We start from the raw sequence: 20,545 nt of genomic DNA, 5'->3' as shown, positions 1-20,545 counted from the left end.
GAGGGAAGATTCCTCGCTATCTCAGCCCATGACACGCAACAATATACAGGTGAGCTGTTTCGTGAGGCAATTACCAGTGCAAGCAATGGCGAGCGATGCTGCGCGTTCCTCCTCCTCCTTCTCCTGCTCCTTCTCGTTCTCGGCTGTTTTCCTCTCGCTAGAGGAACTGCACACAAGGCTCCCTTTGCACCCTGCTGCTGCTCCATTTGCTCTGCTCTGCTCTCCTGTCGAGCCGGATAGGATTACGGTCATGCATCGTTCGTGATGTAAGCCGCACTAGCGAAAAGCGACGCCGGGGTGGACAACATGTCATCCGAGGGGGCTGAGACGGTCAAGTTGTGCGTCACATGTTGTGGAGAGATTTGTGACTGCTGGTATCTTCGTGCGCAGAAAATTTATGGCAGGACACGAGTAGAGCACTTTGTAGTGCTGTCCTCGGAAATTTTATCGTGGCCGGACAGCGTATCAGGGCCTCGGGTGTTGTACATAGGCTGGAGTTTGTAGCCTTCATTTCTTCCCGTGCATACGGGGCCATGCTATCGTCGGGTAAGAAGCGGTGTCGGTCGGAATAGTGTGTATCGAGACTTGAGGAGAAGGGTTAGCTTGATGCTAATACGCATGATATGTAGGAAAGCATAAATACACTCAGTACCGGGAGATATTAGTGGTGGAGGTTGAGGCGGTGCAGCAACTTTGTAAAAGCCAGTGATGAGCGGACTGGGAGTTTGATACTCTAACTCTTGGACTCGTCCCTGCTTGAAGTCAAAAGATTGGATCTAGGATGCTAGATTACGTTAGTACTGTATGTTGTTATTGTATCAGGGTACAAAACACGGATTTCGACTGTACTGATTCTATGTCACTACGGTACCATCGATACGGTAGCAAAGAGAGTCAAATTCTCCTCCCCCACTGCCGCATAGGTACCTGGAGCAGTGAATGTATTGCCACTACACCACGACCAGCTACAAATGACCGCTATGGGATCCAATATGTGCAAACATGTACACGTTTACACAATCCCCTCCTCTCGTAGAAACGTCCTTGAAAGTTGAGCGTGGAACACACTTCCATGAATAAGGTCGGTCGAAACCGGAAAATCCGTTCCGAATCGCCTCTTGGAGCCTTGCGTGAAGTCCTCACACTCCTCGGATCAAGTCTGCCAGAGAATAATACCGCCTGAGGCGCCACCTCACTATATCTAACGCCACAACGCCACACGCCGTACCTAATCACGAGCAACGAAGTGGGTGTGGGGGTGGAAGGGATTTAAAGTTTGACCCTGACCCTTAGTTCTGTTTCACCCCACGTCGTCAACGGCCCTATGTATGTAAGGCCCAGGGCCCAAGCGGCCACCGCTGTGCGCGCTCACAACGTTAGAACGAGCTTACAACTATATATCCGAGGAGTCTCCCTAGACTTTGGATACTCCGGTCCCGTACAGAAACTCCATGGCATCTGTCGACTATCCCAAGCGTACTTGTCGCAGCAAGGCAGGAAACGACATCATCGAGAAGTGCCTACACACGCCACGGGGGCATCAGGATCTCGCTTCTCGCTTCTCAAAGCACCATGCCAGGACTCCGAAGCTTCTATCGAACTGCCAGCGCCACCATCCAGTACTATAAAGTATTCGTCCACCGTGCGGGGGTTGGTGGATGGGCGAAAGTCGAATTCTCAGATTCCACATCCACATCCACACCCTCATCCACTTCCGCGCGAAACCGATATACCCATTCCGAGCACGGCGGATGGCAGCGACAAGGACACGGGCACAGTCGACATGTTTGATTGTGAGACTGCATGCAGCAGCCTAGCCGGCTCGTTCATTGTAGAACTACCGCCTACACCCCGCCGGGCGACAAGGTTTCACAACCTCAATTTCGCGAATCCTATAACTTTCACCGACTAAATCTAGCTCCTCCCGGTCGAGCTCAAGCTGGCGGAAGACTTCGTCTGGTGAAAGGCCGCTCGCCTTAGACATTACCATGTTGATGGGCGCTGGGGAATTCATGCGCGCCGTGGGTGCAGTAAATGCAGCGCCGGTGAGACATCGAGATTGAGGAAACCATTCTCCACACTGACACCACTGGTCGTTTACGGCAGTGAGCAAGTGCGAAGACACAAACATAAACACGAGCGGTGTCACCCCGGGACCAGATTGGGAAACGGCAGGCTCGCATCGACGGGTAGGCACCGGAACCTCTACCGTATACGGCCGTAGATAGTCGTCAGATGCAGTTTTTCATGCGTACGACGACGGCGGAAGTATGTAGGTCTCAGCCGGTAATTCTGTATAGCCATACTAAGTATGTAGGTTCGACTGATTAGTGTAGGTTTTTCAGGAGCATACCGGGCCTTCGTGTAATACATGTTCAGCACTTGTACATACGTACGTACGCATTGCCGGTTCAGCTTCTACTGCTCTATTCCCCGCACATTTCCCAGCCCGCACATAGGTACGCTGCTTGAAGTCAACTTTGCGGTCTCCTGGCAGTCCGGAAGCCTTTTGCGGAGAGGAGATGCAGCAGAAGCAGTCGGGAGAGAACGCCTCGGAGCCGGCCACGGACACAAGCACGAATAGTTCTATTGTATGTACACAAACGGTAGAGAATCTACGGTAGATAATCTACGGAATACCTAGATAATCCAGGATAGTTATGAGCCGTAGTTACCCGTGGACTCGTGGAGAGTACCCGCAACGAGATATGAAAGCGTGTCGGCGAGGGCTGATATACTTGGGTAGTGAAGTTGTATGTCGTGTGCGGTGGTTTCCGATGTCGGGCATGGCATGGCATGGCATTTAACGGCATTTAACGGCTGGCAGGCGGGCATCAGTGGATTTCTGCAGAGACAGATAGGGAGATAGGCGTCTGCGCACACTGCACACTGCACATGTACATCGCACGGTTTTATAGTCCAACATTTAAAGTTTAGTGGAGGAAGTCGAGAATCCCTGAATTCGAGATGACGAGATGGCGAGGATAATGGACTTTATTTTGGACTTTAGACTCCAGACTCCAGAGTGACTGGACTGCTGTGACTGCTGTGACGGTAGTCAGTCCGGGCTCCGGATATAGGTATACTACATAGAGTATATACCTTCTCAGATTTCGAGCATTTCTTAGGTATATACCATACTTTTGGGACTACTAAATCCGGCACAGTGTTCATTGTTCAGATATAGTTCGCAAGTTCGCAACGGCGTCACAACTCAGGACGGTTGCAATCTTGACATGTGGAGGAATATGCAGAGAAGGGTTCCAGAATCCAAAGAACCAGAAACCATCCAGCTCCGAATAGAACAGAATAAAATTAGCCTACCTACTCTAAACGATGGAATGGATATCAGAGGTACTCTACACAGGTCGTTATTTTCTCAAACAGAAATCCACGAAAAATCTTTAGATTACCTATTGGACTGCGTGCTCGATCCATCCAGCAAACCGGTATCTATACACCTACGGATCGGTACGTACGGTCGTCGGTCATGAGGCGCTCAGAAATGCGGGGAAGCATCGATCTACTAGTACTCTAGCGACTCGCGAGTGGGGCTAGTTATAACCAAGTAGTTACTTGGTTACGTTCGAATGCGTTGACGCCGACAACGCCCAGGACTCAGGACTCAGGAGTCCAGAACGGATGCATCCAACTACATACCAACTAACCACCACCCATCCGCTCGCAGAGTCGCAGTACTCTACATAACTCTCCTATGTATGCTATGCACAGTGCAGGAATGCATCACACACACACGCACACGCACACACGCACACGCACACGCACACCTAGAGTAACGCCGCAAGTTCCAAGTTCCAAGTTCCAACGCCCCCGTCCTGAGTATACACAGAGTGGATCTTGTCCCAACAGAGTCTTCGCCAACCGACCCAACAAGGGAATCGATTTCCCGAAAGAAAAAATGTTTCGCACGTTACTGTACGTAGTTGGACGAGGCTGTGCACGCAAGTGAGAGCGCAGACCTACTGGTAAACCGCCGCCGCCGCCGCCGCCGCCGCCGTTGCGATCGGAATTCACGAAGGAAACCGAGGTAGTGCTCCGGCCTCCAGCCTCCGGGACGAACGTTTGGTTTTGGTTTTGGTTTTGGTTTCTTGTAGAGTACTGGAGCTGTGCTGAAGCGAAACGTCGGATGAGTGCGAGACTCGGCGGCTATTTGTCGTACGTTAGGTACTCTACCGGTATTTATCAAAGTACTCTGCGGTACTTTAGGTGCTAGGTACTCTACCGAGGCCATGCACGGGGTATCACTCGCCTCGACTTGTCCAAGAAAGGAGAAGGTAGGCCGGCGACGTAAGGTCGTCGTCGTCGTAGACTTGGAGGAGGGGAAGGCACTTCTGACACAGCACAGATTTGTATGAGACGTGGAGTATGTAAGTAATTATTTGCACCAGGTATGATATAATATGGGAAATTCCGTGTTGCTTGACTGCCTACTAGGGAGAATTAGGCCACGGGTCCGATCTTCGGCTTCGCCGATAACTATCTACATAGGTACATATACCTGGTACCTGGTTCTCATCGTTGTTTACTACGAAGCGGAAGCCGACGAAGTTCAAGGGCTTGCTCACAAGTTGCTGCGTTTTTCCCCGGCGACCGCTATAAGAGCCGCGTGGACACTGGGTAAGAACATAGTAAATCTTTGCCTCACTCAAGTCTCACGGGCGACGGCCGCTGTAAGCCTGTATGTAACTGTTTGAACTTCCAACTCTGAACTGTGAACTCGGCGGCTGAGCTCAGGAGTCAAGCCGCGCTTCACCGTTCACGTGGGGCGTCCGGATTTGGACGGGCTGCGTAAGTAATAGCCACCAACCCTCGTCCCCTCCCCCCGTCAAGTTAAGGTCTCGCCCTATCCGGCTTTCCAATCCAGAACTATTCGGCTCGACTCCACTTCGTCCATCTATATAGGTGTACAGGTGTAACAAGGATTTTGTTTTGAAACGTTGGTCCTTGTCATGTGTATGTGTGCAGAGTATCTTTGGCCTCGTGAGTCTCCTGTTCCGTTCCAGGCAACAGCGAGAACGGAAGAGAGGGGAAGCGGACGGACGGCGATGGTACCGTAGAGTAGAGGAGTACCTTGCCGCGCCGCGCCGCGAACCGTTTCACGGCTTGTTCCGGTGGGCCTGCGCGTTCCTATGCATATCATACTCTAGGAAGTTATGTCGCAACGGTTTTGTCGAGTCTCTTGCGGTGATCTCCTGTCATTCCGGTCCGGATAGTTACTGTCATTCCGGTCTGGATACACAGACACGGATATAGACACAGGCAGCCGCTTCCTTCGTATGTAACCTAGTGTAGAAGCACAACGTGGATTACTTGTGTCGAAGAGATGAGCCGCAATATGTCAGATGAGATGATGGATCGTCCCGTCTGCGCTCAACCCTCGATGGGCCTTTCCTTCCGATTCGTGAATGGGCGGTGGTGTAGGAAACGAAGTGGTGGTGGTGATGGAGGTGGTGGTGCTGCTGGTGGTGATATCGGTACCTGCGCCGTGCGTCTCGTTCCCTCCTTCAGCCTCATCCCAAGATTTCGGATACAAAAATGGAGTTGCCTAACCAGGCATCGCAACCGAGGAGTGAAAAAAGAAAAGGGCAAATATGGCTGGTATGTAGAGTAGAGTAGGCACCAGTCACCATCGTCATGTTGTCCGCCGCTCTCTCCTTTGGCCAGCCACTAACTACCCTGTGTTTTAGCGTAGGGTATGTAGCGTGGCAGGCGGACAAGGAGAACGAGTGACTCACACGCACCCACACCACACGCTCTCACGAATCCCTTTTCCTGATGTCAATCTGCATCAAGAAAGCGAATCGTCCAATCATCACCCGCGATTGACAGGGCTGGCGTCAGCGGAATGGGCATGTAGTAGTGGGACAGGGATCGGGAAATCATGCTAAACTAAGGTCAGCAGCGATGTATGAGTATGACTCCCTCCCACCGTCCCACGGTTCTACCTCCACCACCACCACTCTTACCCCACGTTGCTTCAGGTCTCCACGAAAAGGTCCTGTTGTGTGCTTCGAATGCGTGGGACGGTGGGACAGGACCAAATTCGGCGGGCTGTCAGCCTGAGCGGGACTCCACCGGAATGTTAGCAGAGCCGAATATTGCGGAACGAGCTGGTTAGGCGAGTCAGGCCGGCTAGGGGAGAACGGAGAAGGCATGATCGATCAGCCAGTTGGGCAAGACGAGGAGGAGCTGGCGAGGAAGGGGTTGGGTTGGGCTTCGAACGCCACGAGCCAGGCAGCAGCAGCAGCAGCACCAGACAGCAGACAGCAGGGCGGCTCTGCCGTATCGAAACTAAACAAAGAAGGCGGGGAGTTCGTCTAGAAAGCGCGGCTTCCAGGGATAGAGCTATTTCGGCCGGTTTTGACGGGCCAATGGGGTATGTACGATAGTAAGGCTGATACGGACCCGAGAAGCGGAGTTTCAAGCTTCTTTGTCCTCTGTTCGCACTCTTTTGTGAGTGTGTATGGTTCCAGCCCAGCCTTCCGACAGACAGACGGACAGACAGACAGATGGCTTGGGACTGACTCCAGATGAATGGATGATGTGACGGGTGGGTGGGGGACGAGGATACTGAGTGGTTTATTGAAGGATTTCGAGTCGGTGGTTACCACTTGGGTATGTGTGTTGGAGTCATCACAGCACCGAGCGAGTGATATTCATTCCGCTCACCTGCGTGCATTGTTATTATTATTCCTCCGGCCAGTGGTCTTACGTAGTCCGAGCTGCCAGTTACCATCGGATCCGTTGCACAACCCGCAGCCGCAACATAGGTACTTATGAAGGTAAATTGGACATGGCTGAGTTCATGGCCGTGGGCCACATAGGTATCAGGCTTCTGCAGACTTAAGATGCACTGAGAGATGCATATGCACAGCGTGCGCGAGCTGAGCCGGGGCCTTTATGTGTAGCGAATCATGGTCTGACAATTCATGCATCGCAAACGGGGGGAGATCGAGTGCTCGTTGTCGTCCTGAAAAGACGCCAAAGTCGAAAGAAAGAGCATCTCGGAGAAGTGGCGATTGCAAGATTCTCCAAGTCCCGACTCACGCTGCCGTGTGCGTCGATCAAACAAGCCAGTCAGCCAGACGACGTCGCCGCCGCCGCCGCCGCCGCCGTCGAACACGATGGCTGGTGCAGCGATGGAGTCCCGGCTCTTTAATTTTCCTCGATCCTTCGTCCCTCGTTCCCTCGTTCTCAAGTGTATCGGCACGCATCTGTCCACACTCTATGTAGAACGGGCCGACTGGCTGGCAGGACGTAGCGCGACCACTATCCACCATGGTCGCTGGAGAACATGGAGCTCTAGACGTCGGTTGTCCTCCACAAGCATATGAGGGGGGATTTGCGGACTGGATATGAAGGTTGACTGTGGGATTTGATTACTCCGGCGTTGTTCGGTATGTGTGTGGGAGTACTGCTGGCCATGGCGTAGCAGAGCAAGCAGCAGTGTGTCACTCTACTGGGTCTCCCCCCTCCTTCGCGCTCGGTTGCCCTCCGCTCATAAGCTGACCCAGCGCCTGTTTCTCACAGTTCTCCGTTACCCATCATGACTTCACTGCTGTTCGGTGTCCCAGGCTGTTAGGACTCTCGCCCAGTTCCAGTCGATTTTACACTCAACCGTCAACAGTCCGCCCGCTATCTTGTCCTGTTCCACGTATCCCGCTTCTCCGCCCAGTCTCGCCCCCCCCGAATCCCGCTTCTCCGTTGCCACTCCACCCCCCTCCCGTTCCCCCTCCCATCCCCCATTGCCAGCCAGCTCGCCGAAGAAATCTGTCTGCGCGCGGCCATTCTCACATTCTCCACCCGCCCCGTTGCCATCCAATCCGCGCGCGAATACTGAAAGACTCAACAGCTCATCCTCGGTGGTACGTAGCAGAGTCTATAGTTCATTATTCACAATCCATCCATTTCTTGCTCTTGTTCGCGTGCTCTTGTGTTGAGGCCAGCTGTTGCCTGTCTGTCTGTCCGCGGTTGCTGCGACCGCCCTTGCGAGAGTCTTCCTCCAATCGAACGGAAAGACTCATGCCTAGGATTCGGATGCTTTGCGCCCGCACGCCCGCGCAAAGTCTCGCCACCCCGCTAACTCTCGCATGGCTTGTCCCCAAGTCACTCATGATTCATCTTTCAATCTTACTCTACAAACTCCACCGCCTCCACCCCCCCTCCCCGTCTCGCTCTCCCACACACACCCGTCTCTCATACCCAAGAAAGTCGGCATGATGTTCAGCCTTCCCGCCTTCGAGCCTTACTCACTCGCTGAAAATCATACCCACTCCTCACATCGCCCTCCCCACCCCATCCCTGCCCCGCTGCGATCGCTTCGAAACCAGTCTGACTGGAACTCATATATAGCAGGACGCTCTCCCTCCGCCTCAAGTTGCTATTCTCAGCATAGAATTCACCGCCCCCGAACAAAAGAATTCGGAAGTCTCTAGAAGTCTGTTTTCTGGAAGTCTGGCGGAGTATCTGGCTGTCACGTACGCACTTTGTGTCCCCTCCCCCCCACCGCCTAAGACTTGGCTCCATCTGTCATAGTGCCTCCGAACGAGCGTCGTCACATCCTCAGCCCCTCTCCCGCGCCACATAACCGCCCCCCCCCCCTGGAATCACCCATCACCGCCTTGCTTCCAGCTCTTCTGGTACCTGATCAAACCCTCCTACTGTCCACTCACTCGTCTATCGTCGTCACTAATCTCAAACGCCCGCGACAGACCCCGTCGCCGCGTCCTCCCCGTTCGCCGCAACCCACCCCCGTCACCTCCAAACGTCACGAGGTGCTGAGATTCGCTCAGCGCGCTCCTCGACTCAACAGTCATTTACAAAAACGCCCACCACTTCACCCGCCGGAAACCTCCCGCCTCACTCGTGAGGAGTGACACAATGCATTTGTGCACCTCCGACGCATATCCATTCATCGCCACCTTCGCCTCACGTTATCCTTCCGTTGCCACACCTGGTACCTACGTCCCCCCGAGCACCGCCGCCGCCGCTTCTTCTTTTTCGATTATCTCTACCGCTACCGCTCCTTCTTTTTATTCGTCCATGCTGTTGCCTGGCCTTTGATTTCTAGATTCTTTGTTACACCCACCCGATTAATTTGCCAAAGAAGAAACCCTTTTCTTGCAGATTAATCATCACCCGCAACAATTTACCTAGGAATCTCGGAATCTGTTTTTCGTGTTTGCTGCTGATTGGAGTCTTGGTTGTCCGAGGAGTCACGGTTTCCCTACTACTACTTCTTCTTCGCGCGGATTTGGCAGGTTTTTTTTCCGACCTGAACTGTCCGATTTAATTTCGACTTTTTTTCGACTTCTTGTTTATTGCAAATCCGACACCCCTCGTACAGGTCGGATCTTGATCGCCCATTTTTTTTTGCTTATTCGTCGGCCGTTTTTTTTAACCGGATTCTCATTTTTGGGCATTTGACGGTGTCTTTTCGACTTTGTTGGGCGCGTTTGGGTTTTTCCTCAATATCATCACATCACCATCTTTAGGAGACAGAGCGTCTTTCTGTCATTCGAACCTGGCGGATTAGCACTATCGCTCTCCCGCCGAGAAATCTGGATATATCGCCTTCTGAGGGGAATATTCCGGCCACGCCACACCGATCATCACCCCACAACATCTGAGGTTTTGATTCCGATCACTCGACTATAACTCCGGTTCGACCAATTTTCCTGAAACAGTCGGCCTTCAACTCGACCTTAAGGACGGATTACAGGTCTTCGAACATACCTCTACATTAGGCCCAACGCCTCTGAATCTCCACTCAATCTACTCTTTTGTATCCTTCTTACTCGTACCACACCTTGTGCGCTTAGCATTATTTTCAAAATCAATATGACCTTAGTCGCTACCCCCCAGGCGATCTCATACCCACCATCACCGACACCCTCCGTGTTGTCCGTCTCGTCCGGCACGTCGTCGGTTTGGTCGGCTCGGTCAACAACATCCTCGAATGCTACCAGTGTGGCCTCGACGACCATAGACAACTTCTCGGCGCCATCGACCGCGATACTACCGCAACTCTCCTCGCAATCGATCCTAGGACCTGATGTACGAAGACGCGCTACAGCGCCGACTCCCAGAGGCTCCATCGATCAGCAGCAGCAGGGCGTACGGCACCCTCACCCATGTCCGGCGTTGGACATTTCTCAGAAACCGTTGCCCATAGAGCAAAGGCAGAATCCCAGAAGGACAAACCGACTCTTGGAAGCCAACAATGGAAATCCATGCTCTGCCGCGGAAGGTTGCGTGATGCCGCCGGTCCCTACCCTGCAGCGCCAAGCAGACAGGAAAGTCAACTTCGTCGAGAACCTTGTCGGTACGTATAGAGAGAACACACTCGGAAGAGATGAAAAAAAAAGATGAAAAAACAATGAAAAGATCAAAACTGGAAGATAATACGAATGAATTCGCTCAAGATGCATTATTGGATGGATGGAGGCTAAGCTTTTTTCTGAAGATTCCGCAGCGCAAATCGTGGAGACAATCTGGCAACCGCCCAAGTATGTCACTGCCCAGTCTGGGCCGAAGGATGGAGTTCTACCATTGCGGACTTTCATCCAGGAGACTTTGCGGCGATCGCGAACCAGTTACTCGACTCTACAAGTCGCGCTCTACTACTTGATCGTTATCCGACCCCATCTTCCGGGCATGGATTACCAAGACAGCGAGCTTAACGCCGAGGAGGCACAGCTGGTCCGCGCTAAGCAATGCGGCCGCAGGATGTTTCTCGCTGCATTGATCCTTGCATCAAAGTACTTGCAGGACCGGAATTACTCTGCCCGGGCGTGGAGTAAAATCTCTGGCCTCAATACGCAGGAGATCAACGTCAACGAGATGGCATTCTTGAAGGCTGTCGATTGGAAACTTCACATGTCGGAGATGGTCTTTCAGAAGTGGACGGATCTGGTACTGAAGTACACCTCGGCACCATCGCCGTCACCGGTTTCGCCCAACAGATCGAGTCCCTGGAGCGACGAGGAAATGCGGAAGCGGGAATGGTGTGGATTGATACTGTGCTTATCACCTGACTTGCATGAGGCGGACGTTGGAGGTTCGGAGATCGCTCAGCCGAGGCCGTTGGCATCGCAGGTCGAATTCGGTCCCCCTCTCGTGTCCGTTCCACCGCCACCGCCGCCGCCTACCCTCCGAAAGACACACTCAATGCCCACACCTGCCCTACCTGTGCCCCGCAGCCTCGAGCTGCAACAACAGAGATCGAACGCTTTCACGGCGCTGCATCATCTGCACCAGTCGGCCCGCCCACGTCTTGTCAGTTCCGTTTCCAACGTTCACACTCCTGCAGCGAGTGTGAACGCTGGAAGCAGATTGAACAGTGCTATGGGAATTTCGACGTCCAAAGTGAACTCTATGGCTAGTGTTGCGAGAAGCGCAATGAGTTCCGCTCTTTCCGGGTGTGCTCAGGAGGCTTATCCCAGCGCCGAGACGGGCAGGCGGAGGTCAATCACCAGTGTTGCTGACGATCTGTCACCCCGGAGGAGTAATCTGGCGACATGCCTTCCACGGTGCGACGAGGCTGAATCGGTGCCCACTCTGGCGAGCGCTAGCGTACCGGCATTCAAACGACAAGACAGTTTGGGCATGCATCGCCTTGCTGTCAAATGCTCCACAGCCGCAATTTCCTCGCCGAACATCATCGCTTATACTCCCATGGGCTCTCCCGCAAGGCTTGCGCCGATGAACTCACCGCAGCAGCAGCACCGCCTAGTCATGGCGTCTCCCAAGTCCACCGAGGCTGCATGGGCCCTGAACCTTCTCCGCGAGGCTCCCTCTCCCGCAACCAGCGTCGGATCGCTAACGCCAACCCTTTCGTCAATTGGACGTAAACGCTCGTGCCCGAGCGCTACGGACAGCAGTTCCCACTCCACGAGTGGGAGTTCCGGTGTGACACCGAAGTTTAGGGGATTGGCGGGATTCACGAGCCCGACTATGCGCTACGCTGGTAGCCCAATTATTGGGTCTCCGTCAATGGGCGAAAGATGTGGCAAGCGTGCTCGATCTGGCTGGGAAATGGATGGTCATGGAGGAATTCCGCAAGGCGTTCGATAGAATAGTTCCAAGAGGAAATCCTCAAGGCGTTCTATCGTGGTGGTGGTGGGGTCTCCCCGCACCATTGAGCGGCGTGGATACCTACCTTTTTTTATCATTCGTGCTTTACTACGTCTGATGTTCACAGTATCAAAACCAGCAGTTTCATGGTTGCGTGGGTGTAATGTCTTTTGCGTATTGGTTAGGGGTCTTTGGCGGGATTTGTCTCTCGGTGTACCTTCTTTTGATTTCAGTTTTTGTTTAGCTTTCCTGTTCGTCTGTTCCTCGCGGCCTTCGCCTTGTGTCCGTGGCTGTGGATTGTCGTTTGTTTCCGGATTAGGTGGGGATCTAGGGTTTAGGAATATATATGGTTCGCTCGTTCGCTCACTATCTTGGTCTTACCGTGCGGGACGCTGTGCTTCATGCTTCCTCTTTGCTACACGCGGCAGCCACAGGCCGCAGTGGTGTTGACGATGACGACGATGGCCGTGTGGCAGCTGAAGATGTCTCTGTCGCAGCTTATATTTAGGCTTCGCTCGCACGGATTAAAAGCAAGTCGACGACCGTTCCCGCGGTTGGGAGTGCGGTGATGGCACTCTACCGATCGTCGGAGCGGCATTGCGTGATAGGTGAGCCGAGTCTCCTGCAAGCAGCCTTCTACAGATTGGTTCGAACCGCATGGGTGCTCGTGAGTCGTTACTCCACTATTACATACTGACATACTGTCGTCGTATACCTACCGTATGCCTGCTGACCACCACCACTACCACCACTACCACTACAGCAACAATACCGTCGCAGAAGTTGGGCCCCCGACTACCTACCTACCGGACTCTTGTGAGCTGACGATCCCGAGAATCATCACGACCGACCGACCGGACGAGCCATAAGTCTGCCACCTCGTATCCTCCTGAGCCCTCCACTCCACCCCGCTTCTCTCTCCACTCTCCACTCCACTCCACTCCACTGCCGCCTAGTTAGTTAACGAGTTAACGCAGCCATCCATCCCTCCAACCCAACCAGCCAGCCAGCCAGCCAGCAGATACGAGATCGAGGCAGTTGCCGTCTTCTCTCCCCCCTTCCCCTCCTAACTAGAGTACCCCACTGGTCGGTCACTGTGGCTGGCCAGCGATACGGCTCTGTCTGATCTGGCTCTGGCTCTGGCTCTGGCTCTGGCTTTGGTTCTTGCTCAGGCTCTGGTTGCAGAGCCTGAGCCTAGAGGAGCAAATGCCCCGAGGCTTCGCCGGTACATACCGGTACCTAGCCCACCGGCCTCACGCCTGGTGTACGTAGTACTGCGTACGCACACAACTACCTACCTGGCTACCAGGTAGCTACCCACCTACCCACCTGTTCTCTGCACAGCATAGCACAGAACAGCACAGCCTCGAGACAGCTATCTAGAGTATCTAGACTCTACAATAGAGTGCAGCACATCCGGGACCTAGGCACTCTACTCTACTATACCCACTCTACATTGTTACTCTACGAGTATATCCCTATCCCATCCTCTATCCACTTCATAGTTAATCGATAACGTTTTACTGCTTTCCCGTCTGCTACCTCTCATGGTTCCCAGCTCCTGCTTCTTCTGAGGTACGGTAAAGTACTCTACATAGGGTGCACGGTGCAAGGTGTAGGTGCAAAGTGCCCAGTGCAAGGTGTGTGACTCACAGTCCGTGAAGAAATTTTTTTATTATTCCTTGGCGCACATCATACATCACATCCCACGACTTTGCACTGCCCTGGTGGGTGGTGGTGCTGCTGCTGGTGGTAGTGCTGGAGGGTGGAGGGTGGTATGTAGGTAGTGCTGACTGCCGGGGTGTGGGGTCCGCACTTACATACAGTACTCATAAGGTCGGCTATATGCTTCGCGTAAGCGGAGCGGGGCGGGGGGGCTGAGTTGGGGTAGGATAGCAACTGATGGTGACTGGTGACTGGTACGCACTGGTGACTGGTGGATGACTGAAGACAGGGACGGGTTGACCATTGACCGTTGGCCGGCCGACAAGGGCCGACAAGGCAATGCATCACGGACATGTCACTCGGTCGATGGAGTGAGTGATGGCACGTGATGTTCAAAAAAATATTTAAATCAAAGCAAGCAGGCTATACGTGGTACACTCTCTCTTCGTAATCGGTCTTTAGCTTTCGTGCTGGACCCTTCCTTCTGCTGCGGCGGCATCGGGTCGAGAGCATGTACCACCCCAGGCAGAGGAACAGGACTATGCCGAGGAGGACTATACTCGCGAGCAGAGCGATGGGGTGCGGCGCGGCGGCTAGGCTGTTGGGCGAACCTTGAGTTGTTAGAGTGTCAAAGGTACAGAGGGGGGCAGGAGGGAAGGGTTAGGCACCTCCCAACTCGTCGACATAGAACGGGATGTCGCGTCTACCAAGCTGTGGGCCTTTCATTGGCATCGGCGCTCCCATCAGGGGCAGTCCCTCAAATCTTGAGATGCGGTCGGGGTGGAGACGGCCAGGCGTGCGCTGGGGGGAGGAGGAGGAGAAAGTCATCGACACAGGGGGAGGAGCATTGCGGAAGTCACGCCAGTAGGGGTCTTGCCAGCGGTTGGGGGTGTTTGGCGGGGGGACTGCGGGGGGCGTTACGGCGTCAGTCCGCAGGAAGCAGCTGGAAGGGGGCGGGCGCACTGTTGCCAGCGGCAGAAGACTCGCTACCTCGGGTACTTCCACCGCGCGAGGTGCCGTACCCGGTCGTGTCGGACCTGTAGTCGACCGGGCGGATTCCATCGAGGCCATATATGCGGCCATAAGTCGCGTCGCCGTTCCTTTCCGCCTCCATCTGCGCCTCGATGCGCGCACGGAAAGGGCTATTGGTGACCCGTCGTGCCTGCTCGCAGTACGCGAGCTCGCCCTCCTTCGTCTGCGGGTACCCGGGGGGCAGGAAGTCGCCGTTTTCGGACGACATGATCGGCCAGCCGAACTCGCTGTTCGGCGGCGCGGGAAAAGTCCGCTGGGGGTCGAATACGTAGTTAGCACTGCCATCGGAACCGCCGTAGTACCCCATGGGCGGATAGCCGCCGTGCCCGTGCCGGCAGTGTCCCTTTGCCCGACGAGTTACTATTCGTACCGGGGGTGGTTGGGTAGTAGGGGTGGGTCTACACGCGCGACGGCGGCTCCTCTCATGTGGGCGTTACCGGTTCAAATCTGCCGCCGACTTCCGCCGGGGCGGCGACGACGGCGTCATTGCCGCCGCGCCAGAGGCGCGCTGGGTTCATCGCTGCTCCCCAGCCCTTGAGCGTTTCCCAAAAGTCTGCAATGTGTGAGTGAGAGCTCGTGAGGGATTGGTAGGAGGGGAGAATACTAGGATCTGGGTTCGGGTCCCTTTTCTCGAGCCCGAGGCTGCGGCGGCGCAACTCTCCCGATTCGGGGGTTGCGGCTGGAGACTCCACAGGTTTCCCCTCATCCTCCTTCTCCTTTTCGACTATGGTAGGAGCTGGTAGCGCAGGGGACGAGTCCGGAATCTCGATGTCGACGACGAACTCGTCGCCATCCAAGGGCATGAACAGGGTGGTCAAGCTAGTCAGCGTGGTGACCTCAACAACCTCAAGCATACTCTGGTCGCCATCATCTACAGCGAGCGCGTACGTCTCGATCTCTGGCGGCTGCTGGGTGTTGAATACAAACGCTGACGGCGCAACTTCGATGGGGCCTTGGGCGAGGAGACCCGCCGGCCAGGGGCCCCACAGGCTTGGTGGGAGCGCAGGCATGATTGCGTGTGTATGTGTGAGTGTGAGTGAGTGTGAGTGTGGATGCTGTGTCCACAGTGGCGGGGGAATAACTTGAAACTTATACCTTGGAGTTGGTCGGCGGTGGGTTTCTTTACCCTACAAGCAGGCGCATGACGGATCGCGACGATCGTGGGGTCTGGTCCTTTGCGGAACTGTGTCTACTGTAGCCAGCGAGGGGGGGATATCCTTTCGACTGGTCCCGAGGCAGAAGCTCGCGATAGGAGGGAGATCGCACACAAGGTTCTGCAGACCGTGGCTGGGCCCTGGGCCACCAGCTCGAAGCTTCTCACAGAAGTGCCCAGGAAGAAGCACAAAGTTACCCCACAGATCAAGCGCATAGGCTCCCCGATTCGGTCGTAATCGCAAATTTTGATACCGCGTAGGTAGTTGGGCTTTCGTAGCGGGGTTGAAATGGGCCAAAGTGCGTTTAACTCGCGAGGTCACTACATGCTTTAGAGATCAATTGCCCCTGGCTGGAGGGTGGTCGGCTATCTTACTCCACTCCGCTTAGGGAGGGGAGGAGTACGTATCAATATTGCGAGGCGAAGGGAAACAGAGCTGATCGAAATGCAGAGTTTGTGGAGCATGAAATGGAAGTCTGAAGCTCCCAGAAGGACAAAGATATTGCTCGCTTCCTTCTGCCATCGCACAACACTCACCGATCGGTGGCTTATCCAAATACAATAGGTACTCAGACGAGAACACCTCCTCGAACCTGATTGAATCAGCCTTGAGACCTGGAATCAAAATTCAAGATTTGAGGGCCGAGTGATTACGCATGTATATTAGCCTTCCTCAGATGCACTCGGCCCTTATCTCCCCGCAACATCGAGGGAGGCTAGACGAGGCGAGCCGGACCCCCGCAGCCTACGGTGTAGCTTCGAGCCACTTGGTAGCGAATCTGCGGATCGCCATGTGCCGGGAGAATGGCATCAGATTCCTCGTGATCATGGTTGGTTCTAGGGAAGCTTTCGGCCAAGGCGATTCACAGTAGGAGCCCTGGGGAAGGGCAAATACGCCTAGATAGTTATCGGTGAGGTTCATAGGTGGTGGTTCGATGTAAGGTATAGGTGGACAGTTTGCGCTGGAATATCCCGTTCGTAACCTGTTGCGACGCCTAGCTAGCCAACATGACGAGTTCTTTTGGGCTAGAACTACCCCATACCGAGTCTTGATAAGCAACTTCCCCGCTTCCGAATGGACTCGCTAAATTCCAGGGATCTTGGAAGGTACGTTGGATACTATTTATGATCATCTCACATGTTTGCTCATAATGCCCATATACACAAGCTCGCTGCTACCATAAGCAGACCTACAAACAACTCTCCGTCTCTGTAACCTACAAAACAATCACCCGCCTATGATAGCATCCACTTCCCGCCAGCCCCTCAAGACTCAAATCCAATTCCCATATCACCACCCTCTCTGGCTGGGTATGCAACCAGCAATAGCTATCCGCAAAGCCCGACAGTTTATTCTGTTTTACACAGCTGTCACGACCGACGGGATACATTTCGATAGTACTGCAACGGTACTGCAACGTAATGCTCAGTACCGCTCGTCGCAGCGCGGTACCAGTATCACCGCCTGGCACCTACCGTACTGGCCGGTACGGGATTATAGACGCCAGCTTAACGTAGGTAGCCGATCGTTGCTGCCCTCGGATCTACCAGAGCCTCGGGATCCTTCCCGGGGAAGAGAAGATAGCCCTGAAAGGTTGAACCTCGGTGCTGGGCGGTGGTGGCGGGGTGATGGCGGGGTGATGGCGGGGTGATTCTGACTGGAGATCGTGGTCCGCGGATACTCGAGATAGTTACGGCATATGCAAAGCGGCGGACGCGAATAGGTGTGTACATTCCGCGTCAGAGGTGCCCTATTATATCTGGTATGCACTTTTTGCCCCCTCAGCAACTTGCACCTGAGGAGACCTCAGGAGAGTAGTATCACCGCCCACTGCCCAGTATAGCGGCTGCAGTCAGGCTCGAAATCCGAAGGATTTGTAGCATCGAACAGTAAACTGCTACTCAACGCATGTGCATAATCATTCAAACCCGCCTACTGATCCAGCCTCTAGGCGTTGTTCATCGGTTCATCGGTTCAAACCCCGTCTCCCACCAGCGGGATATCCAGTTGATCGTCCACATAGCGACTGCAGAGACACCACGAGCAAACAAGTAGGTAACTATGCCCACAGTACCTCACAGTACCTCACTCGGCACTTATCGCACTCCAAGTTCCTTATCAGCTGACAAAGAGCCAGTAATAAGTAGGTTTTGTTCGCCATGGTCGAGAAAGACTGTACGTAAATCGATGTTCTCTCCCCAGTATCTCTCTCCTTGTCAACCGACGCCTGGTATGTATTGGTACAGTGGTATGTGGGTAGGTACTCATACCTTACATACCCCCACTTCGCACTTCCCCTAGAATCCTAACATGTAGACTGTCTCCTAGACTCCTAGAGTAGACTGCCCCCTTGCACGGAATTAAGACTGACTGACTCACCGTGTAACCGACCATCATTCTCGCCCATCCAAAGTACGCAACAAACCAGATTTTCATTCCCCGTGTGTGTCGGGCTGCTAACTACGGATAAGCCGGGTCGCGTAATGTAGGCTGTGTAGAGTATGGAGAGTATGTTAGATGGAGTAGGTACGTGGAGTAGGTACGTGGAGTAGGTAGATGGTAATTGGCGCCCCGAGGATCCACTGGACGTGTGCCATGATATTGCTCCGGACCACCAGTCGGACGAGACGGCTGAAACCCGACCACAAGGCTGGATGGTGTCATATGTAGGGTCGTAGTCGTAGGAATATGTAGGAAGAATCACGGTGCGCACTAAACTAACTCACTCATTCGTTCCTAAGGCAAAATCCGATCCATTCATGAGGAAAGAAAGAAAAAGAAAACAGAAAAAGAAAACAGAAAAAAGAAAACAGCGCGATGATACCCCGTCCAGGCCCAGCCAACAAAAAGTAGAGAACAAACAAACTACAGACCCAGTGATGGGACCCCCAATACTCACGTGCAGTAACAAATATAGGTAAAGTAAAATTATACATAGCGAAGCGCGCATGTATCCGATATCACCCTTTGGGTGGATCAAGCAGTAGTAGTTTTACCCACGAAGACCCCGGAGTCCCGATCTCTCGGAACCGAGCAGCCTCTCGCCCTCCTCCTCGACGCCAGCTTCGGCGGCGTTATTGAAGCTGTCCAGTCCTCCCTCCTCGTACTCCCTCTCCCAGGCGCGTGTCTCCCGGTCCTCCTGCACAAGTGCACAGCACGGGCAGAAGAAGTGTTTCCACGCATCGTCGAGGAACCCGATAGCAGTGTGCAGGCTCTCAAACAAGGGGGGAGAAGAGTTTCCCTGGTTGACACGGAGATCTCCTCCACGGCCGGGAAGACGGACCGACGCCTCGCTTGGCTTCTGGTCGATGTCGAGACGTTGTCGGAGTTCATTGCGCTGCAAGAACCCAAAAATGTGCTCTCCACCTGGAATGAAGGATGCTGTCAAGCAGTAGCCGAGACAGGGAGAAGAGAAGATGGGCGCGTCGGTGCCTGGGGCGTGAAGGCGGTGGCGGGTTTGCCCGTAGGAGACACATGGGCAGCAGCAAGCCTTGGCAGCTGAGCAGGAGAGGGGTTAGCTAACAATTCTAGAGTAACCATAAGAGATAGGAGGGGGGTGGAGGGGGGAGCTCTACTGGCACCAGGGTCGCTGAAGCAATCGAAGAGGCTGAAATTCCAGGTGCCCTTCCGCTCAGCACGCGGCACGTAGGATTGGCGGTTGCCGGGGCCGTAGTTCATGGCGCCCGGACGCGGGATGTCGGAGAAGACGTTGCCATCGCCAACAACGATGGTGGATCCGGAAGTCTCGCTGTAAATAGGCGGGGCTTCCTCACTTGTTGGCTGTAGGAGCGAGGCGGACTTTGAGTCGGTAGGCTGGGCGGGAGCAGACATTCCTGGATGGGATGCAGGTAATGTGTTGTGGGTTTAGTTAGCGACCGTGGTTGGACAGGCGGTGGTGGTTGTGGTAGTTATTTCGCGTTGGTGATGGATACAAAGAGGGACGAGAAGAGGACAGCGAGAGAAATAGAGAGGGAAGCTCGTGGTGAGACAGACGTGTGTTGGGTTAGGAGACGGTGAGCGCGACAAGCAACACGACGGCTTACATACGAGTTGTCGTAGGCGGGGGGAGGGGAGACGCGGATCAGCTGTAGCCCGAGGGGGCTGTGTACGAGCGTGTGTCAGTAGCTGGTGTCACTTGCCACTTTGGACGTCGAGTGGCGCAGAATAGATTAGCCAGACCGAAGCGAGGGAGTCATGCTTCGGCACTCGGCTAGGGTCGCATTTGCATGGCTCAACATTAGGCCGGGAATAGGTATTTGCGGCGACATATCCAGATTTCGCATTGCATAGATAATTTACGGATAAACGTTCGCGTAGATATTTGCTTGCAGTGGCACAGTGGCCACTGCCTACGCCACAGTGCTCCGTGAAAATATGTAGACGATCGGATACGCCGAAGCTGCAAGTCAAGGCCAGAACGCCGACCGGCTCCACAGAGCAACAGCCTTCGGCTGGAGTGCGCCGAGCAAGGGCTGCGAAGTGGGATGGCGAGAGGTCCATCCTTTCGCCACCGACCCGATTTGAACCAATCTCTTCGAACCAATCTCTTAGAAATATAGCCGTGCATCCGATCGTCACGCCAGGATTTGGTTGATCGA

At 54.2% G+C, this 20,545-nt stretch overlaps 3 protein-coding genes across 3 annotated transcripts; 1 reads left to right on the top strand and 2 right to left on the bottom strand.

The window, feature by feature from the left end:
* Positions 1 to 9,861: 9,861 nt before the first annotated feature.
* Positions 9,862 to 12,096, top strand: BZA05DRAFT_341866 (uncharacterized protein; the record flags this gene model as incomplete). Its single annotated transcript, XM_051481011.1, has 2 exons — positions 9,862 to 10,345; positions 10,487 to 12,096. 2 exons carry the CDS (start codon positions 9,862 to 9,864, stop codon positions 12,094 to 12,096), a joined length of 2,094 nt encoding a protein of 697 aa, XP_051336726.1.
* Positions 12,097 to 14,184: 2,088 nt separating this feature from the next.
* Positions 14,185 to 15,803, bottom strand: BZA05DRAFT_447513 (uncharacterized protein; the record flags this gene model as incomplete). Its single annotated transcript, XM_051487159.1, has 5 exons — positions 14,185 to 14,372; positions 14,430 to 14,666; positions 14,725 to 15,046; positions 15,231 to 15,346; positions 15,398 to 15,803. The coding sequence occupies 5 exons, from the start codon at positions 15,801 to 15,803 to the stop codon at positions 14,185 to 14,187; spliced, it is 1,269 nt and encodes a 422-aa protein (XP_051336725.1).
* A 2,972-nt stretch (positions 15,804 to 18,775) lies between these two features.
* On the bottom strand, positions 18,776 to 20,063 carry BZA05DRAFT_138786 (PLAC8 family-domain-containing protein). The gene is made up of 2 exons (XM_051478872.1): positions 19,523 to 20,063; positions 18,776 to 19,445 (listed from the first exon to the last, which is right to left on the bottom strand). Exons 1-2 carry the CDS (start codon positions 19,776 to 19,778, stop codon positions 18,940 to 18,942), a joined length of 762 nt encoding a protein of 253 aa, XP_051336724.1. The 5' UTR covers positions 19,779 to 20,063; the 3' UTR covers positions 18,776 to 18,939.
* Positions 20,064 to 20,545: the final 482 nt, after the last annotated feature.

The sequence above is a fragment of the Tricharina praecox genome (assembly GCF_024521635.1).
Source record: "Tricharina praecox strain CBS 144465 chromosome Unknown BZA05scaffold_24, whole genome shotgun sequence".
In the NCBI taxonomy this organism is placed as follows: domain Eukaryota; kingdom Fungi; phylum Ascomycota; class Pezizomycetes; order Pezizales; family Pyronemataceae; genus Tricharina; species Tricharina praecox.
Note: the sequence above shows the minus strand (reverse complement) of the source record. Positions and strands in the feature narration are given on the sequence as shown.